The sequence below is a fragment of the Oryzias melastigma genome, linkage group LG22 (genome assembly GCF_002922805.2).
Source record: "Oryzias melastigma strain HK-1 linkage group LG22, ASM292280v2, whole genome shotgun sequence".
Lineage (NCBI taxonomy): Eukaryota > Metazoa > Chordata > Actinopteri > Beloniformes > Adrianichthyidae > Oryzias > Oryzias melastigma.
In genome coordinates, this window is record NC_050533.1 from 16,047,425 (window position 1) to 16,072,472 (window position 25,048).

General features: G+C 39.2%; 2 protein-coding genes across 5 annotated transcripts in view; one reads left to right on the forward strand and one right to left on the reverse strand.

Moving 5' to 3' along the window:
* Positions 1–7: 7 nt before the first annotated feature.
* On the forward strand, positions 8–7,109 carry LOC112147322 (galectin-8). Its single transcript, XM_024273615.1, has 9 exons — positions 8–685; positions 1,419–1,623; positions 1,811–1,899; positions 3,475–3,685; positions 3,775–3,894; positions 3,972–3,998; positions 4,240–4,328; positions 5,612–5,777; positions 5,851–7,109. The coding sequence occupies exons 2-9, from the start codon at positions 1,585–1,587 to the stop codon at positions 5,998–6,000; spliced, it is 891 nt and encodes a 296-aa protein (XP_024129383.1). The 5' UTR covers positions 8–685; positions 1,419–1,584; the 3' UTR covers positions 6,001–7,109.
* A 311-nt stretch (positions 7,110–7,420) lies between these two features.
* Positions 7,421–25,048, reverse strand: part of zdhhc14 (zinc finger DHHC-type palmitoyltransferase 14) — a 41,864-nt gene continuing 24,236 nt past the window's right edge. For 3 of the 4 annotated variants that reach the window (XM_024270624.2, XM_024270633.1, XM_024270642.2), the window contains exons 4-10: positions 22,675–22,827; positions 19,565–19,702; positions 17,685–17,733; positions 16,152–16,254; positions 15,809–15,918; positions 12,038–12,143; positions 7,421–8,415 (exon numbers count right to left, since the gene is read on the reverse strand). In XM_024270624.2, the coding sequence (XP_024126392.1) occupies positions 7,957–8,415; positions 12,038–12,143; positions 15,809–15,918; positions 16,152–16,254; positions 17,685–17,733; positions 19,565–19,702; positions 22,675–22,827 (1,118 nt within the window). In that variant the 3' untranslated portion in view covers positions 7,421–7,956. The remainder of the gene's footprint in view (positions 8,416–12,037; positions 12,144–15,808; positions 15,919–16,151; positions 16,255–17,684; positions 17,734–19,564; positions 19,703–22,674; positions 22,828–25,048) is intronic. The other variant, XM_024270652.2, reaches the window with a different exon arrangement.

A 25,048-nucleotide genomic window follows, 5' to 3' on the forward strand; every position in this document is an offset into this window, starting at 1 on the left:
TTAGAAAATGTAAATAGGAAACACATGTGATTGGGAAGTGCCATTTTATGTAATAATTATTAAAATTTTGAACAAAGTAAATTGGAAAAGTTATAAATGGCATTTTGAGTCCAATACAAAGTTGATTTAACTGTCTTATTTTAGTAATGATTATTCTGAAGTGCTCCAACATTACTAAAATGTTTTATATTGTTGATATGTACACAAATTAATAGCCTGAGTTAATGTTTATATTGTTAAAGTTCATTTTTAAATCCCAAGCTAAAGCTGAAGTCAGAGAATATGCTAGGATGGCAGTTAATGATCTGTTGTAAATGGCAGTGTTTGTTACATGTGAAGCAGTCCAGCTACAGAATATTTTGGTAAAGAAATATACAGGACAAGGTCAGTGTTAGTGAATGTTATTGAACAATATTATTTGATTTGTTGACTGTACATGATCTGTCTTGCATGGTTATAAAAACTAGAAACAGTTATATGTAAGCTGATTGTGAAAGAAATACGTGATTGTATTAATAAATATGACTGAAGCACGGCAAAGAGGAACATCGCTGTCGTCTCATTTCATTTGTCCCTTGTGTTTCACAGGGAACAATTAATCTGTTTCACAGGCCCAAAACCTGGGTCTGTTACATCAGGGTCTTCGGGTCATCATGTTCTGCATCTGTCTCCCACTGTCCACGTGGTGAGCAGCTTTGGTCTTTGAGCACCTCACCAGAACCTCCAGCATCCTCACATTTCATCATCTTTGATCCTCCAGCATCATCTCCAGCTCACAGACTCCCACAGGACACTTGAAGAAGAATAGTTTTCATTTATAGAGATATTTATTTCCAGAACAAAAATAAATATGCATGTTTTACAAGATTACTTATAACTTATGAGTATATAAGTAATCTTTCTCACATTTGAATGACATTTCTCTCACACAGCTTGTATTTCAGAGTAAAAACTAGTTAGCAAGAGCTTGATTCCTTCATAAAGACAACCCGGAAATGCAGCTCCACACACGTTACCTTTTCTCGCCAAAAATGATTCCCTCCGTTGCTCCTCAAAGTCTTCTCTGAACCTCCACGAGGGTTACATTTTCCAAGGTGGTCATTTTCAGACACTTTTCTTGTTTTTTGCCATTGTAAAAAGTTATTTTTCTGTCTTACTGGTCTGTCTTATTGGTAAACAAAAGGAGTCCTCGCGCGCCTCTGGGTAAAATTAACGTAATGGCCCAAAATTGACAAAACAGCGCAATGTCTCAGTTTTCAGAAACTGTTGGATTTTTTAAAAATAGGTCAAACCATTCAGGGATTACGGCAATTCATAGAACGCTTATAACAATGTGTCAGCGGCGATACGCTCGCCCTTAAAGGGTTAAAAAACAATCCGTCGAAAACCAACAAGGCACGTGCTGTTGTTTTGAGCAGATCACGTGGCAGATTTGACGCATGCGCGTCTGGTAGATCGGCAGAAGAAGATGGTTTCCGGCTTCATCCCCGCACAGTTCTGAGCAGCTGAAAGCAGCCGTGTTTACCGCAGCTACCGCAGTCTCTCCCCCGCGACTGCCTGCGGCAGTCTGACACGAGGAGCCCGATGTCAGTGGCGAATGCAAAACACACGGTGCTGAGTCCGGTAAGACGCTACACACGGCCGCGCTGCCGCCACCGTAATAAGTCTGTCCTGATGCTGCTCATAGATGGGCTCGAGCGGCCGCTGCGGCGTTTGTATACATCGTTTTTTAAAGACTTGAGCGTCCAGATGTGTTTTGATCTTCATAAATAAAGTTTTTGAACTCAAATGAGCCCCATCTCCACCGCAGGTGATCCCGTACACTGGACCCATACCTGGAGGCCTGCACCCCGGGGAGATCATCATCCTCCAGGGCTCCGTGCCCCCGGATGCAGACAGGTGAATGTTACCGACAAGAGGAGACCCTGGATTGTGGAAATTCCCTGTCTACCTTGAACGCACCCTCACATCCTACAAAATAAAAGTTAATAAAGAAACACATACTAAAACACTTACATGTTAAATAAATAAGCGAATAAATAAATGCACTTAAATAAATGTAGTCTTGTGGGAAGTTTTTATTATTTAATAATGTCTTTGACAAACTTTTATTACAGTTTAGTTCACATACAACAGAACTGGAAAAGGAAACTGGAAATTATCTAGAAAAAAACTAAGTCATACTAAGTAGGTGGGCTATGTATTGATAATATTTTCCAGAAATGACTCCTAATTTTTTTTTCTTTTTTCAAATCTTTCGATCCTCTAAGTTCAATTTGATTCATTTCAAGTCTGAGTTTACAGTTTACACATTTAGACACATTTAGACACATTTGTTTAGAAATACATAAATAATACTCAAATAATCTACTGTATGTTTTTAATATATTTATATTAATCTGATACAGTTCACATACTGTAAAATGTATTAGTGAAATAATGGGATTTTTAATAGCATACAGTATTGCATGGTTTCTTAAAAGGAGAAGTTCTAACAAAAATGTAACTTTGTAAACATTGTTCTGCGTCTCCTGGAAGGCGTTTCATTTTGGCCACTAGGCGGAGCTCGTGCTTTAGCAGGACACTTTTTTCAGGAAGAATTGGCAAATAATGAGCAAAAACTGTGCTTTAGATCACAAATATTTACTTAAAAATTTTTCCCTAAAAGAGTTTGGAAAGTTCATGCCTGTGAGTTTATAAAGATGTTCATCTAGTCAGTAATTTATGTTTACGCTGACCGAGTGTTAGCATTAGCCATCCAATGGGAAATTCCGTTAAACTTTAGCATCAAGCTAGGGAACTTTAGCTTTACGTGTTAGATCAATATATATTTTTATGAATCGACTATTGATCTATTGAGCTTAAATTGATTCAAATCGATAAATCAATTTTATCAACCCAGTCATACTAAGTAGTACATGTCTTATAACAACAAAACACGGCTGAACATTTAACACAACTTAGTTCTTGGCATGTCTTGTTCTGGTGCGCTGCCAACTAGCGGTCGAGGGTTCAGGGGGAAAACAAAAGTAAGACGGTGAAGGACGCTCACAAATAATGAATGAAATATTGTCTTGTCACCATTTTAAATCGATACAAGTATCGGCAAATGAAATATCCGCTTTTATCTACAAACCAAACGGATGCAATTTTTGTTTAAGATTTGCCACTTTTTTTATTTTCTTTTTTTTATTTACACAGTTGTTGCATACATTTTGTAAATTGTTTTTTCATTCTCGTGTGTGTTGTTTCTCTAGTTTTTCTTTTTTGTTGTATTTTTCTAATCCTTTTGACAGTTTTGAGTCTCGTGTGACTTTGTGTGAAGTTATTCAATTCTACTTTCTGTAATGTAATATAATTCACCAAAAGGGGTTACTTTTTTGTCAGATTTTCTGGATTTTCCCACCTTTCTCAGTTTATTCTGAACACTAGGATAATCCGGGTGAAGTCTGTCTGATCCTGCCTCCTCTCCAGCTTTCAGGTGGATTTGGCGAGCGGCTGCAGCACCAAACCGCGCTCGGACGTCGCCCTCCGCTTCAGTGCTCGCTTCGGGCCCTCGCCCTGCGTGGTGTGTAACTCCCTGCAGGAGGACTCCTGGGGAGAGGAGGAAACGCTGCACCAGCTGCCTTTCAAATGCGGAGCGCCGTTTGAGGCCATCGTCCTGGTGCTGGAAGATGTTTTCAAAGTAAGACGTTTTTCCATTCTGAGTTTCTTCTTTGGCATAACCAAAGCGGAGTTGTGCGGACAGTCACAGCGAGCTGCTTTCACCTGCAGGTGGCAGTAAACGGAGTCCACCTGCTGGAATACAAGCACAGAATCCCCATTAACCGGGTCGACACATTTTCCATCTCCGGGAAAGTCAGGGTCCACGCCGTTGGCTACATCCCAAACTCGGTAACTGCTCATCCATCTTCCACCTTTCCGAGAAATCTCTTCAAACCATTTCTAAATGCCCCCATTCTCTGTCCTAGGCAATATACTCAGAGTCAGGTGACCTGGTGAGTTTTATTTTTGACTCTTCAAAATAAATGTGCCTTTTTTAGACATGTCTTGTGACGCCGTAACAACTAGATCACATGCTTTGTTGACTACAGGCCGGCCATTAAAAGATACTTTTAACTGCAGTTTTTCTTCTTTAAGTTTCTGCCAAAAATAACTTTCGAGATCGCTCAATATATACTCATTCTTTTGTAACTACATTTCTAGTTGACATTTATCTAGATGTGGTTTTCCTTTTAGAGCCTCCCTTACAAAGGTCGCATCCTGAAAGGATTGAGTCCAGGACAGCATATCACAATAAAAGGGCAGGTCAGCACGTATCCCCACAGGTACAGTCAACACTTTTGTTTTCCCACATGATATAGGGGTGTGTATTAGCAAGAATCCGTATCGCGATACGATACGTATCCCCATATATTCCAGGAAAATCCAAACCTGAAATGTTGATGTATTTTGTAGGAAGAATAAACGATAATCCAATGAGTGCAGACTTTATTTCATTTATTTTCAACTATCTTCATCTCCAGAGAAGAGAAAAATAAAAATGACAACCAGACGCTTTAGCCAAAAAGCTAGCCATGCTAATGTTACGCTACCTGGAATATAACACTTACCCTTCCAGTGATGATGCAGCATTTTTTTGATTGAAGATTTCACAGCTGAATGTTCACTACAAACCCAGATTGAGTCCATCTGTAAGTCTCCAGGCTTTTGTAAGTTTTTAGAGTCCCCGGTGTGGGTCGATGGGAAGTTTATTAGGTAGATATATGTCTGGATGGATCTGGGATGTGTTCTTCTCCGGAGATGCCTTTAAAAAGCACGCCAGTAACATGATTGCGTCATGTTTTAATTTTTTTAAAAATAAAGCTCAATGTCGTGAATTAAAGTGAGATGAATACTCCGATGGTTTGAAAGTTTCAGCAGCGGCGCTCACGGCGATGCTGTTCATATTGTGCCAAAATGTCCGACTGACTACAGGGAGTCACGTTGGGTCCGGAGCTCTAGTTATACATTTTTCACATAAATAAAGTGGTAAAATAAATGTTATTTAATGATCAGAACACTAAGCACTTTAACTGTATCTAGTGCTGGGCGATAGAAAAGTGTTATCGTGCCATTTCTCTTCTATTGTTTTTATTTATGCAAAAATGTTTTCCTACTAAGAAACTTGAAACTGTTGAGCACTTGAAAAAATATTTTCTTATTTGTGATGATTCAGTTGCATGTTACTTGAAATAATAAGGTCAGTGAAAAGTAAATAATGATATTTTTGCCCATTTTTTTCAGAGAATAGCTAAAAATATATTTTATTGTGGTATGTTGTGATAAATATTGTTATATAAAATAATTTATATTGTGAAATACATTTTTTTCCATATTGCCCAGCACTATCTGTATCAAAGAAAACAAAAGTAAGACGTTGAACTGTGCTTTCTTCTAAGTAATTTATTAAATATTGCAGCATTTTAAATCAATACAAGTATGAAATGAAATATTGCAATATTTTACTAAAACAATATTTTTTAACACTTCTAGTTTGAAATCATCTCTTAACAGATCAGGTTGTGATTTACAAACTGTAATAAGAGGTTTTGTTTTCTAAAACCTCCAGTTTTACAGTGAACCTGTGCAACAGTCAGACGGAGAACATCGCTCTGCATCTGAACCCGCGCATGAAGTCTGGCGTCTTCATCAGGAACTCCTACCTGACTGCGTCCTGGGGGCAGGAGGAGCGGGAGCTGCCCTTTTTCCCCTTCTCACCCGGGGAATACTTTGAGGTATGCTTTTTATTTTTATTTTCAAAGACCTGCTCTGATTTTTCTGGCTGAACTTGGCTCCTCCTCTCTTCAGATCCTTCTCCTCTGTCAGCCGCATCAGTTCAAGCTCGCCGTGAACGGCTCCCACCTGTTTGAGTTCAGGCATCGGGTGCAGGACCTGAGCAGCATCGACCAGCTGGAGATCATGGGGGACATGGAGCTCAGCGACGTCAAACTCTGGTGACTTTGGGAGCCTCTGGTGCTACACTAGCTTAGCGAGGACGGATGCTGAACGTGGAGACGTCCGCGCGGACTTGAAGGCTGCATCTCTGCTCCGGTTTGGGTGGGATTTCACGTAAGCTAGTCTAGCATCGTCACTAACCAGAGATCCTGCGGGCTCCACGGATGGATGACCCTTCTGGTTTTGAGAGGAGGGGCTGGTGCACAACAGCCTCCATGACTGTTTACAGCCACAAGTTAGGCGTCCTTAGATCATCTCTTCTGTATAACAGGACAAACATCTTAACGCTAAAACACTGATTTAGCTTCTACCTATATTGTTACAGTCATTAAAGTGAAAAAAAAATCAGAAGCTAAGTGTTTATTGTGAACCCATTTTTGAGACAAATATACCTTTTTTTGCTTTATTTTACATGAAAAAGTTAATATATTCCCTCCTAATCAATAATATTTGTAGCCATTTTATTTATAAATAGTAGATTACATTTTTGGACCTTAAAGATCCATAAATCTCAAAGTATAAAGAGCAAGAGGCTGGGTGATATGGCCTAAACATAAAAACTGTTTCACACTAACGCACTTTTCTTCCTCCCTTTACCTTCTTAAACTAAAATGACAATATTTAACATCTCCTCTGAGAGCTGTTTGCAGACATTTTTGTCAAACTCTCTCCCTCCAGCTCTCCCGCCATCCTTTCTTGTGCTTGTTTAGGTGCAGCAAGGCAAAATAAATTCTGTATTGGCCGTTCCAACCTGGAATCCAAAGCTTTCGTTGGCAGAATAAGTTGCGATCGCTTCCACTAGTTGATATTTTAACCTCTTACTCTGAACAACTGAAATCAGGGGGATAAAATCCCAACAATAAATCAACAAATTAATAAAATCAATTAATCGCCCAGCCCTGGCAAGGATTCTGTATCGATGTATTAAAAGGCACATACCTGTGTGACTAAGCTATCAGAATCGACTTTTGAATGTTTGGGAAAGATCAATCACTTCTTTTAAGCTTTTGTCAGGAATAAGAGACATTATTTATTGTTTGCCATCAACCTTGACTCATTCATTTTACTCTAAAGTTCAGTTTTGTTCCAATAAAGTCATTTTGACTCATTGATTTGTTGGGTTTTATTACTCGCAGTACCTCATTTTGGCCACATGGTGGCAGAAAACAATTACATTTCTCCTTCACGTGAAAAACAACTTTATTTATCAATATAAAATGACTAACAATGCATGCGTTCAGCAGCACTTGTCTGGAGGGGGGAAAAAAAGCTTTAAAACTAAATTTGTCTGGATGTGTTTTCCCAAAGGCGGCGATCACAAGCTCAACTTCCAAGGAAACATTGTGACGCCATGCGGCTTTTTTATTGTTCCTTTTGATACAAAGACATGCATCGGAGGTGCTTTATTAATATCCACAGGAAATATAGTTTGTAAGAGTTTTAATAACCATAATACAGTACAACAGTCTCATTTTTTAGTTGTTTTTTTTTACATAGAAAAACAATGATATGGAACATGTTTACATCAACCATTGCACTGCGGAGAACGCCCCAGAAATAAGAAGGCAGAGGACACGGTCCAATCAGCAACAGGCAAACGGGCTCGAGTGGCGTTTACAAAAAAAAAAGTTTGTCCATTGCCTCAAAATTGGCCGTCTGACGGAACATTTTTGCTTGAAATGGCTTACAGACATTTATGCCACTTTGAAAAACAGACTCCTCCTCCTACTCCTCCTCCTCGCAGCTTCTGACTGCTGCTGTGAGGAGAGTCGAAGGAGAACCGGGTCAGATGTGTCATGCACCAGGAAGTTCCTCTCCCACTTCCAGCAGACGAGTTTGGCAACGTGATGGCTGAGGACAGCTTCCCTCCACGCCATGAGTCTGCAGTTTCTGTAGATCCGGTGGGAGTCAGCTGATCCTGAAGGAGCACGGGAGGAGCAGGGAGACTCCACGCTGCTGTCAGACGGAGCTGAGCTTCACCAGTCCTCTGACCGAGTCCTCGTGGAGCGAGTCCTGGCTGGCCGGGTTGTAGAAGCTGCCCTGCATGGTGTGGCTGTGGCCCAGCGGGCTGCCGCAGTGCAGCATGCCGGGGGGCGAGGGCACCTCCTCGGGAGTCAGGAAGTGGTGGTGAGCCACCTGCTCCTGCAGCGGGTGGCTGTGGTTGTGCGGGTGGCCGTGAACCGGCAGTAAGTCCGTGGCCTCGTGGCAGCTGAGGCTGGGGGTAGAGGCTGGAGGGGTGGGCTGGCCCATCGGCAGCGAGGTGCACGGGCCGCCCAGGGCGAGGGAGGTGCGGCCCGGTATAGACGCTCCGTTCTCCGGGGTGAGGATGACCGGCTCGCTGCTCTGCTGCTGGAGGAGGGGGGTGGTGGCGACCTGCAAAACGAATTTGGTGCTCTGAATGCACTGGTCTTGGTCACACTGAGAGGGAGGAGTCAGACGGGAGAGGGAGGAGATGGGAATTGGGGATTGTAATTTAGAAAACAGAAAAACGATGGAAGCAGGTGATGAGGAGGTTAAAAAGAGGGGTAGGTGATTGGATAAGAGAGAGAAAAAAACTTGTTAGTAACATTTCCAGAATTTAAAGCCAAACAGAACCACAACCCACAGATGACCTTTGACCTCCAATGCTACGTTCACAGACTTTCTATTCCCATACGTGAAAAACTTAGTCTTACAACTATTCATTTGTCCTCCATGATCCGTTTTCAAACGGTTTTCACTTCCGTGTTTTGAAACAGATGCTATCCATACGTCACAATCGGAGACCCTGATTGGTCGTTCAACTGGTTCTACTTTCTGTATGTTTAAAGGCCGCAAATTTTGTACATAAAGCCCTAGAGTGGACTTAAAAACTTGCTTAGTGACCCACAAATGCGAGCGCAGAGACTTCTCTTTGGAAGTGAAAACGCACGTGTCCGAGCCCCGTGTGAACGCAGCATTTTGCATCACTTCAGGCAGAAGGTTGAGAACAGGAACAGAGAGAGTCAATAAATAAATAGAACAGTTTGGAGCAAATTGAGCTGGAAATCCCAACAAAAAAACACAATTTTAGAGATGTGAAAAACATCAAAATGAACTGAAGTGACCAGAATGAAGAAGTAGAAGAGAGATTTTGGTTTCCCCGTCTGTCCTGAAACACTCGTCTGTCTGGTGGTAAGAGAGTCAAATCTTAGCTTTGATGTTCTAATGTTGCTTCACTGTGAGGAAAAAACCCACTGAGGGAGTTTTCTTCCACAGCAGGAGAACATTTTTGCTTTAAAGCACATTTTTAGACCAAAAAAAAACTGTCTTTTTGTCAGTCTTGGGCGAACAAATTAACAACTTTATTCTTGTAAATTCCATTTTTGTTCATTTGACTTACACTGTATTTATAACCCACAAAAATACAAAATTTTGATAAATTAATGTATATTTAATCAGATTGTGTAGAATTAGAAGTTGAAATGCTCCAGGCTTTGACACTATTAATACTATCAAATGCTCTCTGCATAAATAATGAATTGATTCACATGTTTGAAAGTCAATAAATATCAATTCATTTGGAAATTTTCAAATCAATTTTATTTTAAAAAACAACTTTGCGATTAATCGTCATTTTAACTAAACTGTGAATATTATAATAATATTTGGATTGGACAACAAATATACATCTTCAGCCATGTTAACCTACATAAATAGTTTGTTTGTTTCAAATGGAGACTAAAATACACAAATTAGATGAATAATTATATAATATTTATTAAATAAAAATAGATAAAAGGGAAATGAAGTTTATCAATGCTATATTTTTACAGAACAAATGAGTAAAAGCCAAACCAGCAATGTCAAAAAACCTGCTCTCACAGAGGTAATAAAACTTGTAGTTTTTCAAGATGCTGCTTTGACTTTTTATTTATTAGTTGGTGAGTCTGTAGTGTGATCAATCTTTACCATGCTGAGAAGTAAATAAAAGCAGACTGTAATAAATCTGGGATTTACCCGTATTAAGTTTTTTTCATTTTTTCATGGTTTGGATCAAAAAGGTTATCAATAACAAACCAAATCAACTTGATTCCAACGTTAAGGTAGAATCCAGATGAAATCTGGAAAAAGCTGCCGTCTGTGTTTCCCCTCAAACATAACCTGATCTCTACTAAAGAAGCTGATCTGAGCGCATTAAAGAGTCCTGATCTTCTCATCAGCAGCAGTTAGATGCTTTAGAACAAGTTCTGGACTAGAAGGGAACGCCTGGACTTCACAGGAAAACAAGTCCAACAATCATGTAAATGATGGGCTGTCAAATGGCATTATTTGCTGGGCAACGTTCAACAAGGAAGTGGTGACTAATCCTGTGGCAATTACAGAGGAGGAGGAGGAGGAGGAGGAAGGACGGAGGCAAAAAGAAGTAACAATATTTATAAGACCGAATGATTTCGACAGACTGAAGCAGCGGAAAAGGTGAGTGAAAGGAAACAGCTACAAATAACGCATTTCACCATCATTCCATCCCGCATGCTGCAGAAGATTCAGACAAATCCTTCTGGAAAGATTCATCTCTATTTTATATTTACTGGAAAACCCGCCTGGTATCTGTGAAGACCCTTCAACCGACAACAGACAAAGACGTGACCCCCCCCCACCCCACACACAGAGTCCAATCCAACGGAGGGCTTGTTGTCAAAGGTGTAACGTGACTTTATATCTCACACTGTTCCCATAGCAACAGCTTAAAAGGCTTCTCCGTAGCAGGCCTTGGATTTGAACTGCAGCACAGACAGGAAGACAGAGCTGTCATCACCTGACAGCAAATGGAAGCGTCTCAAAGCCCACGGCGAGCTAAAAACAGACCAAACTGGAAATCAAAAGAGAACCTCGTCTGTTTACACGCCGCTCATCCTTTTCTCCTTTCACCAAAGATCTGTGGAGGATCTGGAATTCTGATGAATCATCATCTCTGCATCTATTGTTCCTGCCTCACTCGGATCTCTAGAAAGGCCAATTTTAATGGGAGAGTTTTCACAAATCCCAGAATAACGACAATTTATCAAGTAGAATGGGTTCCTCAGCTGTGTGAGAGCCTATAGGAACGACCGGACAACAACCAGAATGGTAACACAATGGCGTTCGGACCAACACAACGGGTTCATTCAGGGAATCAAGACGGATGAGCTCAACATCTCAGAAAACGCAGACGCTGAGGTCAACTCAGAGACGTCTGTGTAACCCAGCGAGGTCTCCAGCCAAACACTCCGATCATTTATCTTAGATTATTATAATGCAAGTTTTAGCAAGAATAAACCTGTGTGGTTTTCTAGGACATAGTTTCTATAGAGCGTCAGAGCTGTGGGTACAACTGTTGGTGAAGGGCAACCCCGCCCCCCTTCCCAACCCCATTCTGAGAGCTCAGAGAGATCTATGATAAAAAAATAAGCTCTTTTTCATACCACTTTTTTTTTTAACTATTTGAATAGAAAAAAATACTCATAATTTTAATATACGTCCTCAATCATCAGAAAATGCCACAAGAACATGTAAAAAAACACAATTTTCTTCTTTAAGAAGAGAAAACGGACAGAACCAAATCCAAAGTTTCTACTGTACCAAAATAAACGATCTATCCTTCTTTCTAATGTTTACAGGACGTTAAGCATGCTAGCATAACTCGTGCTTAAAGACAGCCCCTCTGCAGACCTCCTCTGCAACAACACCACTAGGAACACGACTGACTCTGCAATCCAAGGATAATTTCCCAGAAATTCAATTTAGTGGAAAACAGCAAACATGTGGCTCTTTAGAGGCTGAGTCTGAGAAAAGCTGACTTCACACTTTCAGAACATTATGAACCAGAATAAACATCACACTATAACCACGAGAAACATACACTAGTCATCTGCTTTAGGACAAGTCTATAGAATTCAGTGTGGAAACAAAGTTTCTAATCAAACAAGATAAATCAGTTTTTTTGTATTTTCTAGTTAATCTATTTGTCATTTAAATATTTTGATCTCCACTACGGCTGTTCATACTGTGCATTACAAACATGAGCAGTTCTGCGTCTCACCATATGGCTTTGCTGGGACTGGGTGGAGCCATACATGGGGATGCCGTTGGTTGGCGGCGCTAGCTGCGGAGCGTCTGATTGGATAAAACCCCGTCTGTCGATGAGACTGTGAAGAGAGGAGGTGAAGACAGACATGGTGAGAAATCATAAATTCTGTCGGAGGGTGAAGTGAAGTCAGCTGATTTTGAAGCAGATTTGATTGAATGAGAGAAAAAAGTGTCAAAAAGGAAAAGAAAAGTTGTTCAGTTCTTGAATTGATAATTGTTAAGGTGGTAGTTGTAATTAAAGTGTTGTAACAGATGAGGAGTGTCATCTTTTGGATCGTAGCATAATATTCAAAGATCAAATCAGATAAAAATTGTGCTTTTAACATGTTCTTGTGGTATTTAGCTCATGATGAAGGACATATTTAAAGAAAATGTTTTTTTATTTTTTATTTAAATTGTTGTGAAACTGGAGCAAATGAAAAAAAAATACAATTTGAAAAGGAGCTTATTTGAGGAGTGTGAGTGTTTGAGGTTGTGACCAGGTGTCTTTCATATAGATAACGAGTTCAAACAGGTGTCATTAATACAGGTAACGAGTGGAGGACCTCTCACAGAAATCTTGTTTGTAGGTGACCTAATACTTATTTCCTACTATCATTTGCATATAAATTCTTTAAAAATCAGATGATATGATTTTCTGGATCTTTTTTTTTTCCATTTTGTCTCTAATAATTTAGATATACTTATATATAATATATATATATATTTCTCATCAATTGGTGGCTGACTAAATACTTTTTTGCCCCAATGCAGTGAAATGCTTTAATAGTTGTTGATTACTTCTTTATTAAAACAAATGAATCAATTAGTAAAAGTTTCTTCCAAAGACATAAACTCAGAGTAACAATCTTTTTGTCACCAAGTCTGAAGCAGGACATCTACCCTATATTGTCTCCAAATCATTCAGAAAAGACAGATAATGGATATATTGTTTCCTGACTGAGATCCTGCAAACTCATAATTTCCCAGAATTCTTCAGGATTATTTGAAAACCCTCCAGCAAATCTGAGCTACATCTGTTTGTTCTCACATGATGCCGTCCACAATCGAGCTCTATGGCTTTCCGGCGGGACAAAAGCGGTGCTCGTATGCTGCGGTCCTCCTGGATAATTTATGCTTCAGCACCCGATCAATTTGCAGCCGTGCCCCAGCGAGTGACGCCGCGCCGTGACCTACCAGCCATGGATTTGTCCTGCGCTCGTGGGCTCAATGCAGGCAGAGCTCCATTGTAGCGTGAAATCATATCAAATGTATTCAAACTCATTTACAAGGGTGTGAACTTTAGTATAATCCGATACGCCTCATGATACCAAAAATATCATGACCGACTTAGTCAGCAGTAAATGATGAAATTCATAGAAAAGCCTGATTTGGGATTAAAGTGAGTCAGTATACTACAAATAATGAATCATTTTTGTGTTCTTTATTATTATTTTTGGCATAATCCACTTCTGGTTGGTCACTCCTTCCTTTTTCAAAGCAAAAATAAAAGCACCTAGAATTATTTTTCACCTTCCTTCACTTTATTTCTAGTTTACATTAAACTCCATCTTAGAAAAGTTGGACAGATTGAGTTTCCAAACTGAGTTTCTTCCTGATTTCAGTTTGTTTCTTAACCTGCTCCTTTCCACACAGTGAATCTCACAGAAGAGATGAAACAACTCTGTGCACCAGTCATGCTTTATATACCCACACTACTGCAGAACATGTTGGGAAGATTATTCACTGTAATATAATGTAAATCCATTAAAGAGGTATTGATCAGAACAGAGACAAATCAAGTTTTGACAACAGAATTACAGCAAAACGAACACAATATTATCTGGGGGCTCGCGCAGGTTCTGTCCTGCTGCAGAGTCATGACTTGGCTGCGCAGATGATAACCTGCTGGACTCCTGCATCAGCTGGACGGAGTGGACACGAATCAGAGCTTAAAATAAATATGGGGGTGTTTTGCACAAATCAGAACTACAAGATGTTACAACAGGAACTGATGCTGTAGGAGCCTAAAGACCCACTACGGTGTAAATGGTGGTTCTGGTGTGATGGAGAACATTTGAAAAGAAAATTCTGCTCGAATTTTCATTTGGAGTATTTTCTTATTGAGATCATTGTGAATTAGGAGCAGACAAAAAAAGCTGTTTGAAACTGTGTGGTGTAGAAAATATGCTGAGTGGGCCATAAGCTCCCTGCTCCGCTCTATTCTGACGACTTGTAAACGACTAGATCCATAAACGTTTTTGTCTGACTAAACACTGTACAGATGGGTAGCTCCAATGTTACTCGCAAAAAAAACACTTTTGAAATGAATCAAAATTTGATCGGAGTAGGACTTTAAAGATAATATTTTTTTTCCCTTCATAAAATCATTTGCAGTAGTCTTTTAATTCTGACTGTGTAGTTGTTAGCCAAAACCAAAAGTTTTTGTCGTTTTTTAAGACATTTTTATGCCCAGCGGCAGGAGCTCGTTAGAAATACAGTTCTGGGTTGTGGGCGGTACTGTTGGTTCGGAGCAACCCCGCCCCCTTCCCCTCACTGAGCTTATAGCCTCATGTCATGCTAGCATTAGCAGCACAAAAATAACGACTAGTAATATTGGATCGATCCAGCTGTACAGTTTTGAGCCAGAAGCTAGCTTGGGCGAGCACATGAGCGTTCAAGGCTCATCATTTCTCACACACATAAGCGTGAGCGCAGAGAGGGGGAGGAGACTTTGGCATGTCAGTAGTCTGAGCTTCTTCAAGCATCCGGTTTTCTGTTCCAACAAGATTTGAATTAAGAAATACTCAGAATTCTTTTATACAAGTCCTCTTCTGTGAGTAAAAGGCAACAAGAACATGTTTAAAACAAAAAGATGATTTTCACTGGAGTGGATATTTAAAAAAAACAAAAAAAAAAATACTGAAGATGAGTCCGATATAAAAAGCAGTAGAAAGAGAAAAACGCTCCTTCTCATCTGTGTGGTTTTGGGAATGTGAGAGGAAAGCTGTCGGCTTTAGACTGAATTATTTCCCTTTTTTTTAACTGGTGGATCCAGCTGTGCAAAGCCTGTGGCCACAAGCACACATTCATTCACAGAGCGGCCCAGATGGCAGCCACCTGTTCACTCAGGTCACTCTGCACCACCCACTGCAGACGCTTAATGCAAATGTATAGACTGTGACAGACGGAGCATTTAACACACAAGATATTTGAAGTAACCCAGTTAAAACATGTCTCTTCTGAAGTTTCAACTGGGTTTCTTTGTCAAACTTCATTAGAAAAAGTCTGATTTTTGCTGTACTTAATGCAGATATTATTATACCGTTTGAGGTTATTTTGGGGTATCAATGGAGAAACTGACTGTCCGTTTGTTTCCAGACTCGTACAGTCACAAGGACAGCAGAAGTAGCTGTGACAGCTGGCCCGACTAACAGCAGAAAAAAGGATGAAATCTAATTTATCCAGCCAGCTTTAATCTTTAACTCAGTTAAAAGAGCTTGAAATTCTTTACACTCCTGCGATGTCTCTGCTGTGTTTGGAGAAGCAAAGGCTGCGGGCGTGTGAGCGAGCGGCCTCGTTTCAAAGAGATCCTCACATCAAACAGAATCTCGACTTATCGGTTTTATTTTGGCCTTCGGACGAAATAGAAAATTACGAAAAGGAAAAGTGGCACCCGACTGTCTTTTTTTTATTTTTTGGGTGTGTAACCTCATGAAAACATAACTGCACATAAATGTCCTACCTTGGTGGGAGGGGTCCACACAGCGCCGCACAGCAGTTGGTGAATATGTTGCCGTAGCTGTACGGGTTATAGTTGTCCTTTGATCTTTTCGACGACCACGAACCTTTTATCTGGAGAAGTTACAACCTCCGTCACTCTCAGTGTATTTTTAAAAGTCTAAAGTAATACAGCATTTAATATTCACATGGTTTATTAAGTATTTCAGGAGAAAAAACATTATTTTTGATGCTTTAACAATAACGTCAATTTAGGTTATTTTAATTGAACAAATAAAAATGAATTCTGATCCGATTGAAAACACACAAAGATTTTCTGTCATATTTGACCTGCAGACCGTACTCACATCTTCATTGGTGGTCTGGTTGGAGCTGATAAGGTAGGTATGGAAGCCAGAGAGACCTACGATTGACCACACAGAGAAGAAGCACACCACCACCTCCAGCACGGTGACACCACGCAGTTAAGAAACAAACTCATAAGCGGCTGAGAGTAACAGTAAATGCAGACGATCAAAGGCACATATGGATCCAGAGAGGGTACGATAAATGCAGCCGGAGCAGCCAGAATATTGACCTATACGGTAATCAATACTTTCCAGTTGTTAGTTCAGTTAGTCGAGGCTGCAAAGCAACTTTTTTTCCACTCTAGATTAAGAACGCTTACACTTTTAAATCTAATTTTTGACCACAGTCTTCAAAGAAATGTCTGAAAATGACAATTTCAAAGAGCATGAGTCATTCCGTTTAACCAGACTTAAAAAAAATAATCTAAATACTCTTTCCTTCTTTGTGCTCTTTATCTACATTTTTCTAAGCAGAGCGTTCTCCCTAAGCAAGGACAAACTATGTCCTCATCCTTCAAGCACAAAGGACCGCCGCGATACCATCGACAGCAATTCTCATTTAATAAAGTCCTGTAGGACACGGGAGGTTATCACCGCGGCCTGGCAAGCTCTCCACCGCCACAGAATGTTATCTCCCTCAGCCACGGAGAAAACAACGGAGCGTCTGGACGTGACTGATGTCGCCTCGTTCGGAGCCGCATCAACGATCGCAGACTTTACGTGGGAATTTAAATGTTCAAATGTTATGCTGCCAAAGTTAGAGGATCTTCTTATGGTCGTTTTTGTTTACAAATCATTAAAAAAACTCAAATATTTCCTCTAAGTTGGACAAGAACTCTATTTATTTATATTTGATGCTTAGAGTTTAAAAATACAAATAGAGCTGGTCGTCAATGACAACACAGTTTTTACAGGATGAAAGTGGAAGTATAAATCTCTCGTTAAACCTATCAATTCCTATAAAAACAGCAGTTATAAAACTGTAAAGACAAGAACTAATAGTAATATAACCAGTTAAGACAATCTGTAATCACAATTCCTCGTATTTTTTGTCTTTTTTTATTTTAAATTACAAAGTTATCCGAATGAAAAGCAGAAGACTAAAGCATTCTGATGGAGATCTGAAGGACAATAATTCAATTTATGCTTTATTTGTTCTCTTTGCAGAGTTTGTGCATGAAAGGAAAAAAACAAAAATGTTTAAAGACTAATAACATTTTGTAAAACATTTCAATTGAAAGGATTTGACAGAAAATGATCCAAGAATGAACTTATTTCCAACTTTTTAGTCTGAAAATGAGAACAGATTTTGTATCTGCAGCGTATTTTTGAGAAGAAGCAAATATTTCTTAAATGGTTTCAGACGTTCAAATACTTTTGGTTGACACCAACAGAAACACCTCCTTCAAAATACCCTCTAGAGTTGATTTAAATAAATATACAGCAAAGTAAAACAAATCTTTTAGATACAGGGAATGGAATAAATGCAGCTGGGTAACAATAGATTCTTGAAACAGTTTTGTGAAAGGATATCTAGCAGGACTGTCTTTTAGTGCGCTCAGGAACCCAATTCGCTGTGAGTCTGTAGAAGAAACAAAAATAAAGTTCACATTAGTCAATTGAGTTGCTGAAAGGACACAACAGGTTGATAAACCCTATTTTCCGAACTATAAGACACATTTAAAAGCCTAAACTTTTTTCAAAAATCGACGCCTAATAATCCGGTGCGTCTTGTGTGTGTACCAAGTCCAAAAATCTGTCAAATGTTCTTTTGCAACTTTGGGAAGTCTCCGTTCTATTGACAGTCGGATCATTTCTCGCTGACACAGGAGTGGCGAGCGCTCGGATGATCACGCCATGCTCATTTTGAGAGACAGGTGCGTCACAGACAGTGATTCTGCTAAGTCGTAGTCCTGGGAAACAATGTGGATGGCGGTAAAGTTTCCCTCATCTCAAGTTACTGCAGAAACCCACCTGAGTGCAACAAACACATAAAGACCAGTACAGCATTTTAGAGCGTAAGCTTGACCCGGCCTGAGACATTACGCGCGCACAGTCCTAAAAACACGTGCATGATTTGTCTGACAGCTTTCGCTAAAGCCGGCAGTTTAACTAAACTCACTGTTTTGCTTCCGTTACCTTTTTTTGTGCCTTATAATACGGTGCACCTTGTGTATGTATGTGTTCAGTACAGAAATAGACCGTTAACTAAGACTGCTCCTTATACTACGGTGTGTCCTATAGTGCAAAAAAATACGGTTAGTCAAAATCAAGTAGATTGAAAATTGAAATCAAACTGCAGAAACTCCGAACTTAACAGAAAGTATCTGGTTTAGCAGACATTTGTTTAATTATCTTTAAACATTATATATATTGATTTAAAGAGTTTTAAAGCTTTAATTAGTCTTTTTCAAATAAATGGTGAGTTTTTGTTGTTTTGTACCCTTTCAAAGAGTTTAAAACTTAACCAAACATTTTCACTTTATTTACTACACAAGTATGACTGCCTAAAGGCACATAGTTATGTACATCTTTTTGTTTTAGTTTTAAGATAAATTACCTAATGTCTTTATTTTCCTAACGTGATGTAATGCAGAAATACAAGTCAAATCAACTGGAACTTTTATTTGTCTTGTTTTTTTAGTCATTTCTACATCTTGGCAAATGTTGTGTTCTAACATTACATTCAAATTTAACAGAAACAAGAACACACAGCATCACAATAGCATGTAAATAGAACACAATCAATGCATTAAACTCTACAGAGGATTTTCTGGACATATGAACAACACAGGAATTTAAAAGATCTGCTGACTGATTGTGAGCTCTAAATGTTCTCTTGTCTCATCAATACAAGACAAAAACCCTTGAAGGACGTTTTTTTATCCTTCAGGGAATTAATCCATCCATTTTTATGCTTGTCCCTAAAAAGACTTTGCAGAAAAGGAAAATTTGTCTTCATTAAAATGATGTTATTCCTAAAAAGGTTTTTTTTAATAAATAAATTACCAACGCTAAAAGCAAAGGCTGACAATTTACCAGCCATGCCTGATCTGTTACTTTATAAAAATCTAAGTGTACGAGTTTAAACTGTTTTACTAAACACTTTTACTCATCACAATAGTGTGATGTAAAAAAAGGAAAGGAGACAGCATAAAACGTCAATCCTGACCCACATTTCTGCCCCCGGTGCCGCGCTAATCCACCGAGCATCATTTAAACATGAACATACATGAGGACAGAGAGCCGAATGCTCCGCTGCTGCTCCCAGCAGGAAATATGGGCTCCAGCCAGAGAGCTGCAGCTTTTCACGACGCCCACTGACAACCTGCTGGTTCCGAGCACACGAGACCCCCGCCTGGAGGAATGAGTGTCTGCACCGGTGACAGGAGCACGTGCCCTCGGATACTTACTTAAAATAATGTGTGTGATGACAAAGGCAAAGATGAAGACGGTGAGGAAGGACAGGGACAGGATGAACATGTAGAAGAAGCGGTAGTTCCTCTTTCCAACGCAGTTCCCCACCCAGGGACAGTGGTGGTCAAAACGCTCTGCGTAGACATGGAGAAACACTTTCAGTTTACATGAAAAGACAAAAAAACACACACAAACAGCATCTTTTAAACCACTTTGTGGTTTTCCTGTCTGATGTTTTTTACCAGCTGAAAAAACATCAGACATTTCTTGTGGTTTTTAGGCTTAGATTTGGTGAAAAATGATGTTTATCGAAACACATGGACGAGGCTCATTGATTCTCCATAAAACGGAGCTCATTAGGGTTCAAACATATCCAGCTCAACATAGAACGGTTAAAGGGAAAAGTGGAGGGCTCCTCTGGGTCTTGTGACAACAAAAATGCTTCCCATACTGCAGAGCGACTATTTATATAAACTAGTAAAAACAGACTGGGTTGTTATGGCTGCGTCGGACTGAAAACATCCACTGGTGCCGCACAATTCCACAGTTTCAATGCTTTGAAGGCCCACAGTGGCACCATTAAGGCTCTATGGTAAGAAGAAACATTAAATGTGTAGAAAATCCTCCACAGACGGATGGATCGGTCAGACCTGATCCTGGTTTCTCTCAAAGAGGAGGGTTTGTTGTGGCTGTCACAGTCAAACAAGCACAAGTGGATTACAGAGTGTGGAGAGTGGTCACTACTTAACTAATTCGTTAGAGCCATTATTAGCTTAACGGGGTAAAACGACCCTGTTTTGTCTCCACCCATCGATAAAATAAGTTAGGAACTGACACCTTTAGCTCCAGTGTTCGACTGCCGTAACTCTTCAACTGTTTAACGTGATTTAAGCGGATTCTGAGCACAGAATAGTAGTGAAGTGTTTACACAATCGACGTGACATTGACAGAATCAGCTGATTCATGTAAATTGTGTAAACAGCGAAGTATGCCAAAGAGTGTGTGTTATTTAGGGGTCGGCGGTGACGGCTTTGATGTTAAAGGGTCAAGAAAACCTGATATGCAGGCAAGGATAAAAATTGAGGAAAAAAGAAAAATTCTAACCATATTTTTTAAATCTGTGGTTTCACATGACACATCATTTGCTGTAACTTCTGTAAAGCAATTAAACAAATAATGAAATCACTCTCCTTTCTTGTCCAGATGATCCCTAAAAGCTAAAATTAAATAACAGATTATTATTATTATTATTATTATTATTAAGCCCTCCTGGGTAAATCATAAAGAAAATAAGAGAAAAGGGAAGTTTAATGCGTCTTAAAGATAATCCTGTGCTCTTGTAAGCATTACTCCAAAGGGAATAAGAGAATGTTTAAAAAAAAACTGACCGCCATGTTCCTGCTCTTCCCACCAGGGAAGGCCGATCCATTCAGCCTTCTAACTTATTTAAGAGCAGCGTATCTCTCTGGCCTCTTAAGAGCTACTGACAAAGACACACATATTTATTTGTCTTTCAGTGGATTTTTTTTCCAAATGAAGATGTTAATCGTAGATTTTTTGTCTGTTATTTTTTATTAATTTATGCAGGATTATCCAGGCATTTCATCTTTTGATGTCATTCTGCTCCTAATAGTACTTATCTAGACCGATGTTTTTCAACCAGAGTGCTGTGGTACACAAGTGTGCTGGGAGAGATCGTCAAGTGTACCATGGGAAATTATTCAATTTCAACTAATTGGTCAAAAACTCATTAACCATTTCCAGGATTTCTGCTCTGTGTTCATCCAGACACACGCAGGTTTCATACAGAGCATGAAAGACCATAAAATCTTTTTTTTTAATTTGTGTTCATTTGATTCTTCTTAAAATGACAGTATATTATTAATATAGATAATAGATTTTTTTTCTATAACCTTTCTGGTTTGTGGCCTGCTTCGTGATTTATTTATCAAGGGGAAAAGTGTATCTTGGCTCAAAAAAGGTTGAAAACATTGATCTAGGCTGCTTTTCAGCTTAAAAATATACCTTTAAAAAAGGTGGAATAAAAAATAAAGCTTTTTCAAAGATGTGTTGCCTTTGCTTTTTTTTTAAATATAAAAACAATCAGTTTTAAACTTGAATGGCTGCAAAATAGTTAAAGTTTTCTGCTTCATCCCTTCCAACCACCTGTGGTGTGGACACTCCAACTATGTGTTAGTTTTCCATGACCTCCCAGTGGAGGCTCAGATTTCACAATCAATCACAACATTCTGGGGCTAAAATACTTTTTTAATGCGTTAGAAATTTAAGAAAACCTTTTACTGTGTTTTTCATCCTTTCATTGCAGTCAACCTGTCAATAATCTCTTCTTTTTGAAGTTTAATAAAATGTAACCAATCAGATTTTTTTTACTATTTGTTTGATAAAAGGTCTTTAGTTGTACAAATCCTGTGTTTAACAGCCGAATCTAGTCTTTTTATTGTGTTTTCTGCTTTCTCATTGTTGACACAAAGCTTGTAGAACAGATGTCACGCATTAAAAAAGGTTACGGCCACCAAAAAAAAAAAGGACAAAAGTCATGCTAGTTAGTATTATGTCTAGTATGTTCCAGGTCTTCTTCCCAGAGAACATCTGCGGTGCCTGATAACATGACCTCTTTTTTTATGCTTCCTCATCTTTGCCTAAGAGCTTGTGAGACAGATCTACGGCTCCCGACAAAATTAAAATTCAGAAGCAGAGGTGTCTCGGAGGAGTGAGAATCCCCGCATCAAAACACACTCATGAAGCTCTCGTCTGCCTTTTATTAACCGACTGGCTTTGCTCTTCAGATGAAGACTGAAGATGTGAGGAGAGGGAAATATAAAAAAAAAAAAAAAAATCAACTTTTCTGTCATTTAGGTTTATTTTTATCCACATTTTTTTATGTAAATACCTATTTTTATGAGGACAGTTTGGATTGCATTTAAACATCTGTAACAGCTAAGTAACAGACAAATTTAAGGGAAAAATCTAATGTTTTTGTGCAATTTATCATTATTTGTTTTTTTTTTTTTAAATCTGCAGCTGCTTGTTCTTTTACATTTCCACAACATTCCTAAAGATGCTTCCGGAAACCTTTTCTACTCACCCACACAGTTGTCACAGAGGCTGCAGTGGGAGGCACGAGGTGGTCTGAAGATTTTGCACGTGAAGCAGTATTTTAACTTCACAGTTTGGCCGTTGATGACCACCTCCTTCGTCCTGGGGGGAGGTCTGTAGCCTGTGCTGCCGTTAGCAACATCTAAGAGGAAAAGGAAAAAAAAAAATCAAAGAGAGAAAGGAGAAAGGAATAAGAATGCTTTATCACTGCAGGCGTCTATGAACTACAGGGTGTGGGAGTCTTAAAACACAATATTTTGTTTGGAAGTATATTAGCGTTTAGTTTATTATAAATGGCTCACTTGAGAGCTACATTTCAGAACTATTTCTGAAACGAGCAGCTCTTGATTTCAAAGCGTAAGCTGTTACAGTTACAAAAGATGAAAGTGAGTTCGGAGAATAATAGTATTAGTCTGGAATTCAATGAGCTCTCACCATCAAAACCCCTGCAGCTCAAACCAGAGCAGGTATTCTGAATTGTTTTTGTGTGGATTAGGATGGCCCGGAGAGTCGGAGCGAGAGCGGGAATACAGGTTTGGAGCGATGAAGGGCATGTTTGAGCTCCTCTCTCCTTCAGCACTTCCATGCATGCTGAGAGGAGGAGACAATGTGTGTAGGAAGGTAATTTTGAGATCATTTAGAAGCCACTGGCATGCCCTGCAGAGTGCTGCCTGTGCGTGCTATTGTGGGGGTGTTTGACATTTCTGAGAAGAAAAAAAATACAGGAAGTCGAATTTTTGGGATCTAGAGAGAGAAAAAGGTGTTTTTATTTTGTTAAATTGCAGTATTTTCGTTATTAGGTCAAACTAAATACACAGCAACAACAAAAAGGCTGCACCAATCAAGAAGGAGGGACTTCTGGACAGACATTTCTCAAAAAGATGCGTGCTGACGTATATAGGTCATATCATTCTGATAGAAAATGGAGGCACCTGAAGTGTAAAAATACACCCGCCTCCAAGCTGCATCCGCAATTTGAAGATGCTGGGAATTCCTAATGGAACCCAAAACGAGAAAGACGAGGTGTTGAGTTCCTAACTTAAAGATTAACCTTCACACCGGCTTGAATTTTTGATATTTGATTAAAGTTTTGAGTTCTTCCGTCCAGCTGTTTGTCACTGGAAAAGTCCAAGCGTCATAAAACAAAAGCAAAAATGAGATTAAATAAAGTCTGAGCAAGTTTTTCCAGTGACTATTGTGGGATCGTCAGTGAAATGTTTAGGTAAAAGCGTCTGGTTTTTCCCCGAGCCTCCCTGGTTTTCCGATTATCCGAGCAGACAGAGAGGTGAGAGACAGAAGCCGGGGTTGTCAGGTCTGCAAACAGCAGATGGTTTCATGTTTGACATGTTTCTGGGAGAGAGCAGATAAGCAGCTGTAGTCTTTAGGAGCAGACAAAGACCACTGCAGAGGCCTCATGGGTAAATAAACCACTTTTGATTGGACTTTAACCAAAAAAAGAAAAAACAATGAGGCCCCATTTCTAGAAAGCATAAAATAGAATGTGGAATTAAATAAACAAACATCCAACAAAGTAACCAAAAAATACGACACCTCAAATCTACTATTGGAGGGACTGTACTTAAACTCCATTAGTAGTTTTTACAGTAAAGTACATGCTGGCAGCAGAAATAGAGTCAAAGCAGATTATTTCTGCTCAGTCATTTTTTAGAGCAATTTCCTGAATTTTATTGTACTACACTTATCAGCAATCTCAGACATCACACATGTTTGAATTGGAATTTTCAGGAATATCTGGGTATTCGGATATTCATTACAGCCCTAGCGATGTCCAAAGAGCTGCTAAGTGAAAAAAAGAGTCCAGTGTCACTAAAATGGCAAAATGATAATTCTGTGAGGATGCCCAAAACCAAAAACAGAGGTGTTTTGCTTAAAAATATTTCCACTGCTTTTAAGATGAAAGGTTTTGGAAATATAATTAATATTTTAATTTAATTTACAGAGGAATTAAATTAGCTATTTGGCATCTATAATTGAACAACAAAGGCTCTTTTTTCCCCCACCCGTCTTCAATTCCTGCGTTAGACATTTCACAAAAGTTCCTCAGAACTGACGTTCCTCTTTGGTACCGGCTCTCCTGGTGCTGAAGCCTTTTGAGGTGATTATAACTTAAAGAATGTTAACTTGACCTTTTCTCTGTCAATAATGAGCTTTAGTGCTGATTTACAACAAATTAATAAGTTTAAGAACACATTTTTTTAATATATGACTCACAAATCTACTATATCGACCAGACAAAAAACATTGGCTTTTAAGGCTTTATTTTAAGCAAATTTTAAGAATTCGTAGCCATTCAGCTGCAGACTTTAAGGACAAATGATTTTTATTGTAAGACTTAAATACGA